At 40.6% G+C, this 14,955-nt stretch overlaps 1 protein-coding gene across 4 annotated transcripts in view; it reads right to left on the bottom strand.

The window, feature by feature from the left end:
* LOC128744494 (AF4/FMR2 family member lilli) overlaps positions 1-14,955 on the bottom strand; it is a 126,420-nt gene that overhangs the window by 75,798 nt on the left and 35,667 nt on the right. For 3 of the 4 annotated variants that reach the window (XM_053841542.1, XM_053841544.1, XM_053841546.1), the window contains one exon: positions 7,574-7,697. In XM_053841542.1, the coding sequence (XP_053697517.1) occupies positions 7,574-7,697 (124 nt within the window). The remainder of the gene's footprint in view (positions 1-7,573; positions 7,698-14,955) is intronic. The other variant, XM_053841543.1, reaches the window with a different exon arrangement.

The raw sequence follows: 14,955 nt of genomic DNA, 5'->3' as shown, positions 1-14,955 counted from the left end.
CAAACAAAAAAGGAAAATAACATACACACGTAAATAAATAGCATGCAATAGCATTCTCAAAGAAGCATGAAAATCCCACCATCTTTTGATCATTATCACAATGTTTACAAGGTTCACACAGTCGTTTTACATACATACAGTTACATACATACAATTACACAAAAATCATACATTGCTTAATAATTAATCTAATTTCTAGTCGAAGTCAAACTTATTAAAATAATGTTTTTAATAGAATCCTAAAACTACCAATGGACATGTTACAATCGAAGTATACATAACATTGCTCAATGCGCTGGTATTGCAGTCTCAGAAAGTCCAATGTTCTTGGGCTTCTAGGCGGAACGTTAATATTGATTTTTGAGAGGATAAAAGGCGAATCAATTTCCCTTATCAGCAACTTTCCTCATAAACTGCTCGCACTGGAAATGTCTCTTCTTATGATCAAGGTGTTAATGTTAAGCAAGCGGTAGTTATCAATGATGGTCTGGGCAAACAAATAAACAGACGAGACACTCGCACTAAATCCATCGTCCAAGCAAACACCACTCATATTTGTGATGGTTGAATGCGCCTCAGGATTCAGGATATTGCTTATCCAAGCAATAGAACATGACTCGCACAATATACCATCTCGGCAGCGATACACTGCGCTGCCGATGTGACGAACTGTCTGAACAGTCTAGATCTAGATTCCGGCCGTGGTCAAAGACTTGATTGCTGAGCACGGCCCGTCGCATTCAGTTGGCTAAAATTCAAGATTGCACGGTTCTTTTTGGCCGTAATTTAAACTTTGCACAATATTTCGCCAAAGTATGTTTCACAACATAACCACACCGCAGTGCTCGAGTGTTGCTTCGAGTTTATAACCGTACAAATGTAATAACCTGTAATAATGTTTTTAAAGGGCTTTCCTCTATGTGTCATGTCAGTTGGTCAGTGGTCTGGGTATGGTCAATCCACTGGGTTCCGCCAAGGCAAACGTCTTAGCGCATAACACAGGAAACATGATTGAACTACTTCGATTCTGTTTAACCAAACAGTCGTGTATGGACTCCATATAGCAGCTGAAGTTTCAAGTACAGAAAAAACAAGGCAAAATACAATGCTCGTAAACTTTTACGATAAATATCAAAATTTCTGTTCACTCGTGCGATGATATGCAAGTAAACATTTCTAAAGACATTTGAGTATCCAAAAGAACCCCAAGATCTCTGACATTTGAGTGACCAAAAGAACCCCAAGTTACTCTGTAGAGTTGCTCTTCAGATACAGTATAGATGTGAAAGATGTCAAAAAGAGATCACAACGCACTTGGGCTAGTAGGGACACATTCAAGACCAGCAGGTTTGGGATCACCAATCACGAAAGTCATTCAAATGCCGCTGTAGTTCGATGCAGTCTGCTGACGAACGTACAACAAGGCTTTAAGAGGGGGGCTACAATTGAAATATAAATTTCCTCATAACTCGAGAAGTAATCAACCAAATGGAACCAAATTTAGCATGTATGAGTTTTGGGAGGCAGGAATTTTTTCACTGGTGAATTAGGACCCATGCCTTCTATAAGAAGGGGGGATCCCATACAAATAAAATACAAACTTCCTCTTAACTAATCAAGTAAATGGAACCAAATTTGGCAAATTTGGAAACTCTATATTCCACGTTATGGTCAGCCGAGAAGTGGTGTTCCGCAAAATGGTATTGGGCGAAATGTTATATAATCAAGCGAATATTTAAATGCTATCCGCTTTATTATATCAGGCTAAGCAATGGGGGGAGTTGTTTTATACTTTACTGTGAGGAAAATTTGTATATTAAACCACCCATGAACTCCTCAGAAACTTGCAAAGCTCGAGATTGTGACAAATGTCATCCGAGATTCACGATTTATGTACAACACAGTTTGATTTGTGGCAATACGACGTTTGTCGGGTCAGCTAGTAGGGTAAGGAACGTCAAGCAAGTTAAGCAGTGTCACTTAATCAGTTGAAAATAAATGAGCCAAAAATGCACTTTTTTATTCATATTTTCAAAATCTTTTGATAAGGACATCATCATGAATTACTTAACCATAGTTTTAATTTTCACAAACACAATTTACTGTGTTTCCGACAGGAAATGATGATTTAAAAATTGTTGTCCAAAAACGTACATTTTTCAGCTGCTGAAAACAATCGCCGCCTCGCTACTAAGCAATTCATCACATTTTTCAACACTGATTTCAATGATTCTAAAAGTCAAGCTCTTAACATTCACATACCAAATTATTCAAACAGTTTTTTAATAATCTAAAGTTTAGTTACTAGCCGAAAATCTTATTATTTTATAACTAAACTGAAAATAAATTCTGAATCGATGGGACCTGTTCAGCAGTAGCAGCAACGGCAGTGAAATTCGTAAACCATCGAGTTGCTAAAAGATTGATTCGATACTGGAAATAAGAAGTATAGGTTTGAAATTAACTGAAATCACTAGGGATGGGAAAACTATCATTAACTACTGATAGTTATCAGTAAGGAATAATATCACTAAGTATCAGTAAGGTTTCGCTGTTATTGATGTTTACTAATATAGTTACGTCGCCCCGGGGTCCCGTTAGAAATATTAGCTAGATTAAATTTGTTGGTCGGTAGTCGTGTTCGATAGTCGAGGATGACACAATATGTCGTAGTCGTCGTCATCGTCAACAGCCTAGAGCCGGTGTGGCTCAGACTGTTTCAAGCAGTCGTCTCCATTCACGAGTTGAACATCCTCACGACATGCCCGGCTCACCGTAGACTACCAACTTTCGCCAGATATACGATGGGAATCTCTCCATGCAATGCAAGTAGCTTGTGCTTAATACGTCACCGCCACTCTCCACTTTCAGTTTGAACTCTGCCAAAAATCGTCTGCAATACTTTCCGCTCAAACACTGTTTCAAGTCCTTAAAGAACTACTAGTGTAATAAGGGTTTTGGATATTGTCAGCTTTGTACGGCAGCGTATGCTTCTTGATAGTAGCATTTTACGAATGGCAAAATAGGTCCGCTTTTCCGCTTGAATCTCCTTACTAGTTGTCCGCGGTCACCTGCAATCCCAAGTACACGAACTCATCTATCACTTGTAGTTCGTCGCTGTCAACGGTAACCGTCTGTGAAAAGCGCGCGTTTGTTTCCTTTGAGCCTCTTCCTTTCTTGTATGTAATCTTCGACGCATTTAGTTTTAGCCCAATATTCCTAGCCTTTTCTTTCAGTCTGCAAGATTCCTGGCTAAGAGATCGAAGTCATCTGCAAAACTTAGGAGTTGACTACGCTTGATGAAAATCATGCCTCTCGTTTCGATGCCTACTCGTGAGATCACCACCTCAACAGCGACGTTGAACATCATGTTGGAAAACCCGTCACTTTGTTTCAACCATCGCCGCTTATCGAACGTGTCCCCGAGATGCGCGAAATACATCACTCGTTCCAATGTCGCCATGATCAGTCACGTCAGTTTATCCGAAAAACCAGTTTTGTGCTGGTCTCGATCGACTGTATCGTATGCTGCTTTAAAACCAATAAAGATATGACGTGTGGGTATGCTGTACTCTCGACATTTCTGTAACATCTGTCGGACGGCAAAACTCTGGTCTGTAGTTGCGTAAGTCCCCATAAAGCCCGCCCAAGAGCCCGCCTGATGATTTACAATTTACTATTTTTTAGCTTCAATGCCATAATGGGTAAAATTACTGATATTTACTGATAGTTAACAGTAACGTAGTGGAAACTACTGATAGTTATCAGTAACGATTTTTAATGATAGTTCCCATCCCTAGAAACCACCAATGGTGAAAACGTGGTTCAATACTTTCAAGAGAAATGTATGTTCATAATTTATTTTTCTTTATTAAAAACAACACAAAAGACAGTTTTTTCAATAATTTTTGACGATTCTCTCAATAATTTAATGAAGCAACGATGTGTTTCAATGTTATTCGCTTTGACAACTTTGTAGTCGAACCGTGTGCGCTGTTATGTTTGCCTCTTTTGTTTTCCCACCATTCTTATGAACAGCGAATGAGACGTCAAGCTCGCAGTTTCCCATAAGAACACTAGAGAATAAAAGAGACGATGAATACCGTTTGCTGAACGGTGCGGTGAGTGTATGCCCCGATAAACAATTTAGATAGATGGCGTTTTACGCATCTACCGACCAAAAATATCAAATCTATTAATGCAGATGCCGATTAGTAGGTCGCGGATAGGAACGCGAACTTACTGAATAGGGGGAAAAATTCGAGGGATTTTTTGAGGGTGAAAATATGTTCGGTCTGATTCGGTCTGAAAATTAGTTCTTTCGCTCCAACTTTTAAAGCGAAAAATCAAAAGTTTAGTTCAACAATAGTGTTTTCCAGTGGTAACAGCTTGAAGAACTAAAGGTAGCAAGAAGATTGGTATGCTGATATCCCCCATTTAGTCAACCCATCGCTTGTAATAAAGTAAAACAATCAGTGACCCGCTAAGACTGCTTAATACCGGTTCTTTACCCTATGCAATAAAAAGCTAAACTGCTTAGATAGAACGTGAAAATTGATTCAAAAATCGGGTATACCACTGCGAAGAATGTGTCATTTGTATTCTGAAATTGTTAACATTGCCATCTGATATTCTTTTCGGTGTTTTATAATAAGAGCTTCTTCATTATTTTTCCTTGCGCAGTGTACAACAATCAAACAACAGAAAATCTCGTCTCATGTTCCTTTACTTCTCCAATTCGACAATAAAGGAAGTCATCTCAGTCATGCCAGCACAGTGTGACATCATTTAAACTCACCTTGTTTCTATCACATTGCTAATGACGGAAAAGAAAAATTCAAACTGTTCATCAGCACTTTCCACTTTCCACATCCACCAAAAGAGGAAAAATTTCAAACAAAATTAAAAGTTTTCCTTCACGCCGTATGTATGAATATATGCAAAATCTCTTGATTATTCACTCTCTTTCTACCATTCTATATTTACACAGTCGCACTCAAAGGTTACCAAAGCCATTCTGAAGGAAATTCCGTTCGCCTCGCTGTGAGTAATGACACTCAATCTCCATTCAAGCCCTACCTACTAATTCTACATTCATAACTTCACTTTATCGTCTATGCTGTGTGTACCAGCGGTACTCGCGTAGTAACATGCTAAGCACAGGAAAGTTTAAATGGGCTCACCGAGACCCAGGTCCGTTAGAATTCCAAATATGAGATTCCCTGCAGCCAGCCAGTCTGTCAGCACTGAACCCAAAAGATTACTGTTTATCGAATTGGTAATTTTCCCCTGGCAGCTTTGGAATTTATGTTTGATTGTTATTAGAGTTCTTCTAATTCAATCGATATTTAATACACAACTAAAAGCCATTACCATTCTTTACTTTCTTTCTAGTCTTTTTTCTAACTTTGCCCTCTAAAAACTTTTATTTAATTGCAGTGGATAATCCGACTTTTCTGTATCAATTTTGATTCCGTGTACAGAGTGTGCGACAGACTACGACTAGCGAAGGGGAGCCAGCGAGTGATAATTTCCACATGCAAATGAAATCATGCTTGTGGGGATGAATATTTATCATACCATCAGGAGAACCATCAGGCAACCGTGCAATGCATTACGGGTAACCTTACTCCCATCTGAACGCTCTGGTATTATTATTTGACGCATAGACCGCAACGGGTGTTTGCCTTCTGTTATCGGTTGCTCGTTCGTTCGTTTCCTCGTTTGCTGAAACTGATGTGTTAAGTGTCAGAAATATTATTGTTACACAGCGATAGGACGAGAAATACATATTATGGCTAATACTCGTATTTTGAATTCCCAAGGTAATCGAAGCAGTCACAAGCGACACAACGTTTGCCTCCTTTTAAGTTTTCGTAAATTTACGAGTTTTAGAATTTTTCGTGAAAAAATTAACATTCTTCAGTGATCTAAAATATGGTAAAAGTTCAACATTCCTCAATGATACAGGCGACTTATAGGGTAGCCAAACTATCTTCCTTGAAAGAGCGTACATTCATTTGTGCATTGATCAATGTGAGAAACTATACCGTTAGATTTTAAAATATTTGTTAGTACCTTCACATACCTTTATTCTTCAATTCATTCCGACAAACACATTAACTACTAGACGAGTTGTGCACAATAAATACTTTCTATTTGAAAGTCTGAAAGTTTACGAGCATGAACGAGCAAATCCTGTGCATTGCTGAAGAAAGCAACGTGAAACTTGTCTTAAGTTACTCTAGTGCACTGGAGTGATTGAATATTGAACTTCGCTTACTATCTATGAAAATCTAGACGATCTTGCTAAAAACTCGAGCTTCGGAAGATGATTAAAATTTCTCGTTGCAACAGAGAGCATGCCCTCGTACTTAAGTTAAATTTCATTCAAGTCACAGTCAGCGGAGGGATGCACAGTTTACGTAACGAGAATTGCCTTCGAATATATTTTCAATGGAGAAAAGTTGAGATTACCTATCCAATAAAAACTTCTACTTGATTATTTTTTGAAAAAAAAAACTATAAATACAGACCGAGAGTCTATGATTTGTACATAGCATTATCAATATGATCAGTTTTAGCTCACATCTATTGGATCTATTGGATTTTGAACATAAAAACTATATCATATTTGATAATTACGTACTGCAACCATACCGAACGATCAGCCCTGTTTATCAGCGCTAACAACTCCTTTATCACAGTACCGTCCACTTTAGAATCATTGATAAAACTTCTTCGTCAAGTTAACATTTCATACGGTGTGACAATGCTCATTGTTTATTCAAGAAACAATCTAGTCTTCCCGCTTATGTTGAACCTGTCTAGGCGGCCGCTCTCCTGTTATCTCTCCATCTTGAAGGAACCGACAGTCGGGCAATTGCTATCTTCTTGCCAAATCCCCACAGGCTTACCACTCGTCCCCCAGCTCAGAGGTGTAAACCTCTCCAACTTTTCTGAACCAGAAAGATGAAATACACATGCACTTTTTGCAACAAGCTCACAAGTTTGCAATAAATCCCCGTCTTCAGTCCAGACCCTGCCAAGCACAACCGACAGGGAACGAAGCCGTAGCCACCCTCCAACAAGTGGATTACGACGTTACATACTTTCCGTTTGAAGTTCTTGTGAAATCGGTGAATGCGACGGATGATAGAAACAAGAGGTACAAAACTCTTGCTTGCATTTTGCAATTTCACTACGATACGTAGGAAAAAACCCACCATGTCTGCCACGTTGCATCCGAAAGTACTCAGCGGCATCATTATCACGTGGTAGGGAAAAGTTTAGAACAGTAAGTTCCGGACAATATGAATTGCATACCAGTGAAGCGTTAAATTCGACGACCGGATATTCCGGAAAAACCATAACCTTATCAGCGGGGTAATGAATTCGAAAATTTACACCAATTCCCAAAAGTCAATTTGAGCAGACGAAGCCAGAAAAAAAACTATCAGGCCGCACCGTACAGGAGGACTATCAACATGCATTGCTCTCTTCCTTTTACGGTTACGGTCTCTTCTGTTCGCGTCCCGGAGATCATTAGGAAGTCATATTTCGCTGCACTTACCACTTTAACCGGAGCGGCAAATATTGGTGCTGCTGGTTCCGCGTCACGTTCGGCCTGTAGCACTGCAGCTCGTGCCTGCTTGTCGCGTTCTCTGCGCTCCATCCTGCTATCCTGCTCATCGTGCCTGTCAACGAGAAGAAAGAAAAAGAAATGTTAAAAATTTTGCTCGGTACACTCCGTGCCGGGGTCCGCTGTTCTTGTACCTTCAAGAAGAGCACAGGGCTCTTCACAAATTACGTAGTAGAAAAAATATAAACAGTCCAAACCTGTTCTTATTCTGAGTTGAAGGGAAAATTTAGTGAAAAGCTTTAACATAATCAGATTTTGGTCATGCATTGACAACCTTCGTTCAAAAATCAGGATGAGATAAAAATCTTATAACCCCGGTACTAACAGGAGTACCAGCGAACGTCAAGAGGTTTGATTCGGATAGTAAAATGTTCGATGTGTTCGATTGCGAGAATTCGTTCGACTAGTTAGTGTCTAGAAAAACCAGAAGAAACATGCGAAGATGCAACATTCAATATTCAATAGCTGGCTGTATTCTCCCTGGGTCGAATCCTACACACAAACATAGAGAGACCAAGAAGGTTACTTGGGAAATCAATTATGCATATATTTACGATCGCCACCGGTATGAAATGGGCCATGTTCTAAAGCTGCAAACGGTTGGCCTGTGACTTTAGGGAATCAAAAGTTACGGGTAATGGTAGGGAACGTATACTGCCGGTGGACGCATATTTGTCCTATATAACATTTTGTCATTTTTAATGTCTGTCGTTATATCTGATGCACATTAAAATGAAGACATTTTGTCCCACTGCCTAGTTAATGTAAATTTGTTCCACTGCGTACATCAATTCATCATGTAAAATTTGATCTATTTTATACAATTTCTTCAAAGAGAAACCAATCATAACAGTGAAATTTAGCAATATTATTGGTTTTTTTTGTTGTCATATGGGGTGATTATGCCTCTAGCGATGGAAGAAATGTATAAAATAACTAAGGAGCGTTCTCCATAGAACTCATTTGCGAAAACACACCGAATAGACTTTTCCACGGTTAATTCTTGCATCGCACGAAGAAGCTGCGAATTCCAAGTTGTGTTAATTTCCGGCGGCACTATATGGCAATAAATTTTATGCACCATTAATGCCGGTTGTTTCCATCGCCATCGATGTCAGTCACAGCAGCTCAAACATTATTAGAGCATGAACAACGGCAGGCCCGAGACGAAAATGGTAGCAATCGTAATGGACAACAATTTACTTCGTTTAGATAGGATTATTTCTGTTGTGCCATCCTTGATCAATGGCTATAATTAGTCATTTATGTGACCATCTCGAAGTGCGCAACACACGACGTTTGACGTCTTCAGCAAGTGGTTCATAACGTTAAAGAGCTTCTTTATCTAACATGATAACGTGAAGCAACGCTATAACGCTAACGTACCTACACAAATAATACTGTGCACATAGTGTATAATAATAATCGGTAGCTATAAATTTGTGCACTTCATTCTTTTCAACAAACCCTGTCTTTATTTAATTTTCTTTTTTACATTGCAATACATTAAAAAATGTCATTTCTTTCTCACCATTGTCATCCGGAATAGCGTAATATTCGCCTCGGAATCCTCGGATTAGACATAGGGTACCCGTGGGTATTTCCAGCACGTTACTAAATTCAGCCTACATTCACTTTCTTTTGGTGCGCTTTCCCAAATAAAAACTTTGCCGCTGAACTGAACTGAAACGAATGTAGCACTCATTGGCTTTAATGTGTTATAGCTATTTTTATAAAAATATAAGTAATTTGCTAATTTTTATTCAATAAACATCAAAACCACTGTTTCTCCACTAGCACGTAATTAGGCCGAAAAAATAGAAGCAATCGCTTACGTGTATCCACTCTCGATGATGCTTTGGAAAACACACACTTATGTTCACGTTTATACTTATTCTAGAAATTAAACAGGTGTTAATACAGTATCACAGAACAATTGTACTTCTTTTTATCAAGAAGGAACACAAAAATATAAATCAATTTTCATTCGCTAGCAATTTGCAGCATTTTATTTTTAATTTCAGCCTAAACAATGAGGTTCTGCATTTACACTACTACAAATATGCGAAGCAGATGCGCCTGGCACACATGTCAAAATAGTCAGTTTTTGAGTGACAGTCACTTGCTGCTGGTACTAATGTATGGGGACGATTTATTGCACGCTAGTGCTCGAAGTAAGCTGTTGTGGGTATGAAATGGGGAAGGCAAATGAGGAGCGTCCAATATAGCTCTAGCCATCCCAAGTCCCTACCTAGCGCCTCCACGTGGCCATACCTGGTAATGCTCTATTGACTAGCCAAGCTAGGAGGTGCGATACTGGGTGGTTTCCGGCTGCCTGACTTCAAAACCGAGGTTTTGGGCAGACGGCGGAGCCACACGGCCTTGCTAATTGGTAAGCCTAATGAGTTATTTTAATTATTTTTTTCGTTTTAGCTTATGAAGCATCTACTGCTATATAGTAAAATCTTTGGCCAAAACGAGTTTTAATACTGCAGATGGATATCAGAATGAAAAATTAAATTAACTATTAGAAGCACTTATGGAACCTCAAAGGACGCTACTTTATTTCATACGAAGGACTGCTGGTGAGATTGTTCTATTTTTACCTATATATACCACATTTCATCTTAATATCATATTATTAACAGTATTATTATTGAAATCATAAATGTGGAAGGCTGGATGATGGAGTGGATTGCCAACCTGAATCCTTAAGGTCTGAAGCAAATATGGCACTTCTCAATTCAAAACAAACAAATCATCACGTGGGTTAAAGTTGGTACAGCGAAATTGATTATTACATGGAAGGATCCTAATGCTGGAAGGCGACTCTTATAACCCCGGAATGCGCACAAGTGCCTCTGCTTGTGGGTCCGCCCAATCCCTTTTGGCCCTTCTGTAACAGCATTAGTGTGAAATTCATTTGATAATCAAATTTGGATCTACTGTAATTCTACCCACATACATTGGCAAGTCCTTGAAATGATGGTGGCTTTCCCCTACTACTACTACCTACTACTACTAGTGCTCGAAGCAAGCTGTTGTCACTGCAAAATTAGTTATCTTCAATGACCCGGAATGTAGGCAACACCGACACGTAAACCATCTGACTCTCTTTCAATCTGCTGTTGACGTACAGCAATTCACCGAATAGGCGTTGGTGTGGTGCTGTTCGCTCAGCGAAATTTCTCAGGTTTCTTCAAATATAACTGGTTTTTGGTAGGCGATAGCCTTCAATAAGCTTCAGCAATATAAAAAATCCAACAAAACAAAAAATCAGCTTTGTTGTCAATTGCGCAACTAAGAAATTACGGTGGGCGCATGCCCAGCACCACCTATTGAGCTATTCGCAGGATTGCTTTATAGCTGTTATGGTTTGTACCATACAGGCGCGTTCGACCTGCCAGAAATTTACACAACACTGATACTTCTTCGGAGATTCCAATGCTCAGGTCGGTCAAGAGGAAGAAAACCTAAGACTTTTCGTCATTGCCACCTCCAAGAATATGACCGTACGTAGTACCTTCTTCCAGCATAGACTCCTACACAAGTACAGAAGTACATTCAAACAGAATCACGGATCGAACACATTTTGATAGACTGTCGGCACTTGTCAGACACCATTGACGTCAGATCCTATCGAATCGCTAAGGTTAACTCGGGCCACTACCTAGTGATGGTTAAGATGCGCCTAAAACTCTCCTTTATAAACAACATTAGGTAACGCCAGCCTCGGTTATATCTCGCGTGGCTGAAGCAGCCAGACATCGCCGTAAACTACTATGCACATTCATTCGAAGCGGCGCTACCAGAAGAGGACGAGCTCGAGGAAGCGCCTTCCGAGGACGGATGGAACACCATCAAAACAGCCATTAGCAGTTTAGTGGAGAGCTCTATCGAGCACTTGCACTTGGTACGCAATAAGCGGAACGACTGGGTTGACTATGTTTATAGGAGGATGGTGAATGAGGAGTACGCTGTTCAGGCGGCTAAGATCCGCAGTGCCACACGTCAGAACATGGAAGAAGAAAAAGCAGAAGTATGCGGAGTTGGAGCGGCTGCATCGATCTCCAGAAACGTGAAAGTTCTATAAGAAACTGAACGGATCCCGCAAAGATTTTCTGCCGCGAGTTAAAATATGTTCGGATAAGGGAAGTGATGGCAGTCATAGCTCAAATACATGAAAGGAAGAGGCTCCAAGGAAACAAACGCGCGCCTCCCACGGATGGGAACCGTTGACGGCGACGAACTAGAAGTGGTAGAGGAGTTCGTGTATTTGGGATCGTTGGTGACCGCGGACAACAACACTAGTAAGAAGATCCAGCGGTGCATCCAAGCGGGAAATCGGACCTACTTTGCCCTTCGTAAAACGCTACGATCAGGAAGCGTACGCCGCCGCACGAAGCTAACAATGTACAAAACTCTTATTAGACCGGTAGTTTTTTATGGACTTGAAGCAGTGACGCTGCTCACGGAGGACATACGCTTCCTTGCCGTGTTCGAGCTGAAAGCGCTGCGGACGATATTTGGCGGAGTACAAACCGAAAGCGGAGAGTAGCGGAGGCGTATGAATCACGAGCTACAGGCACTGCTTGGGGAGACTCACATCGTACATCTAGCGAAAGTTAGCAGGCTACGGTGGGCCGGACACGTCGTAAGGATGCCGGACGACAGTGCGACGAAAATAGTCCTCTTCAACAACCCCACTGGCACCAGGAACAGCGGGGCCCAACGTGCACGATGGCTCGACCAGGTCGAAAGCGATTTGCGGCTTCTGAGACGACTAGGAAATTAGCGACGAGTGGCCCAAGACTGAGTTGAATGGAGACGAGTGCTTGAAACAGCACGAGCCACCCCGGCTCTATGTTGCTGAAGAAGAAGAAGGCAGTCATCGCCCGTCAAGATCGTGGGGTGACCGAAAGGCGGAATTAGCACGTAGATAAACACCTGAATGGCGCCCAGGCGGAGAACTATGGTAACGAGGAAAGCAATTTCGACGGTGCGACAAACAGGGAAGAGGTGCCAGCCCCAACAATTAAGTTAAGGAAGAGATCATGCAAATAAAAAACAGTAATTCGGTTGGGAAAGATGACAGAGTAGCGGAGAAAAGCTGGCCACTTGTCTGCACCGGCTAATTGTTAGAATTTGGGCTATGCACACTTAAAAAACTCAGCAAAATATGCCGAGATTTGGACAGCCGAGCGTTCGGTAAAAATTTCAGTTTTGCAATTCGACGTTTACGGATCTTTACTAACGTTTGGCATCGTAAAAAAATTTACCGAACGCTCGGCTGTCCAAATCTCAGCAAAATTTTGCTGACTTCGGCATTTTTTTTTAAGTGTGTGGAACAGCTACCGGAGAAGTGGACCGATAAGGTTATCTACCTACACAAAGGGCGACAAGTTGGACTGTGAGAATTATCATATGATCACTGTTCTCATTAGACCCTGCAAGGTACTGTCTCATATTTTTTCCACCAGCTCTCTCCACTTACGTACAGGTTTGAGTTTGTGGGCCCGCTTCGCTGAAAAACGGTCAAAAACTGATCAAATAATTACAATACGGCAAATTGTCCAAAAAGGCTGTGAATACAGAATTTCCACGCGCCATTTGTTCATTGACTTTAAAGCTGTATATGATACCATCGACCGAAAAGAGTTATGGAAAATCATGGACGAAAACGCCTCCTTCAGAAGCTGATTATATCTACGATGGATGGTGCACGGTCAAGGTAATGGTCTCTCATGCCTAGTGTTCAAAATAGCGCCACAAGGTGTTATGACCCGAGCGGAGCACAATATCCAATAATTCTAGTCAATTCGTCTACTTTGCCGATGACATGGATATTATCGGCAGAATATTTGTGGCGGTGGCTGGACGGTACACCAGACTAAAACATGAAGCAGCAAAAATTTGGTTGAAAGTAAATACGGTAAAAACAAAATATGTACATGCTGACCGACGCCGCTTGTACATACGCCGCGATGAGTTTGGGATAATTGGCGAATTTGTCTATCTTGACTCACTGGGAACGGCGGACAATGACATCAGCTGTGAGATTTGCAGGCGTATTATCAGTGTCAATCGTGCTTACTATGAGCTGTACAAGCAATTACGGTGGTTAGAGCAGGTGGAGCGGGTTCTGGCGGAGAGTACAAGGTGTCCAAGGAATTGGAGACTGGTACCCCACAACCGAGTCAATTGGAGAAATTTTCTTCGTAAGTCTATGTCTTAGGATGATAAACCAAATAGGTAAGTAAGTAGGTAATAAAATATCCGAAAGAATAAATCATAGATTTTCAGCAGTTTCTGAAGTTGTGCAGCATATGCGCAATAAATAACATAGTTTATCACAATAAATTTGCTTTATTTACAGTTTTATGATGGTTTTATCGCGAGCTATAAGTATTTTTTAACTCGAATTATCTTTATATTGCGTTATACAATTCAGATAAAACCAAGTGGTTTTATTGTTAGGGTGAATTATCTATTTTGGACAGGCGTTACGCCTACTCTATTTTGGATTTTTTCATATGATTTTGTCGTAAATGTCCAAAATAGCGTACGCGTAACGCCTGTCGAAGATATATAAATCAGCCTACTTGGGTTAATCAATAGATCTGATCTTGCCGGTGGGCTACGAATTCACTGTCTTACATGAACTATAACTTCAAAATAATTCCGAACAGTAAATTGGATAGTCTCGAAGATTCAAAATGATCAATTTCATTTCCAAAATCATTTTGTTAGTCACTTATCAAACAACTAAACGGCCAATTCTCAAATATATAATTCATAATAATAGTTGTAAAATTCTCAAAATGACTGACTTTGAATATCTGACTCCACACGAACCAAACCCTACCAAGAATATGTCTACCAGCCATCGTACATTTCACATTCCGAAAAAAAAACATATCCACTCTAGACGATTAACGATTTGAAATGTATGCAAGAAAGCATCGAAATCAATCAAACTCGGCTGCTTCCCAGCTTCAGCTTCAGCTATTGCCAAAGAGTCCGACGAACCGGAACTTAATTGTAGTTAGTTCGCCGCTGTTAGGCGCTCCATAAACGTCCATATACCAAGTAGTTGTATACATACACATACGATAGAAATCACCTTTCAACGCTTGCCCGTGTGTCGTATGTTGCTCGGCGCGCGGTGTCCGTACAATCCACCCGTTTCAAAATAAAATTCAGTTGTTTGCAGCCTAACAAGCGTAAAACGTTCCGCTACGGATTCACGAACGGCTAAACGTCGTCGTCCGCCGGTAGCGTTCAACGGGAAGGGAGGGCCACAGCCGGTTCAA

Source organism: Sabethes cyaneus, chromosome 3 (genome assembly GCF_943734655.1).
Source record: "Sabethes cyaneus chromosome 3, idSabCyanKW18_F2, whole genome shotgun sequence".
Classification (NCBI taxonomy): Eukaryota; Metazoa; Arthropoda; class Insecta; order Diptera; family Culicidae; genus Sabethes; species Sabethes cyaneus.
The sequence above is the reverse complement of the archived record's forward strand: the minus strand, read 5'-3'. Positions and strand labels throughout refer to the sequence as shown.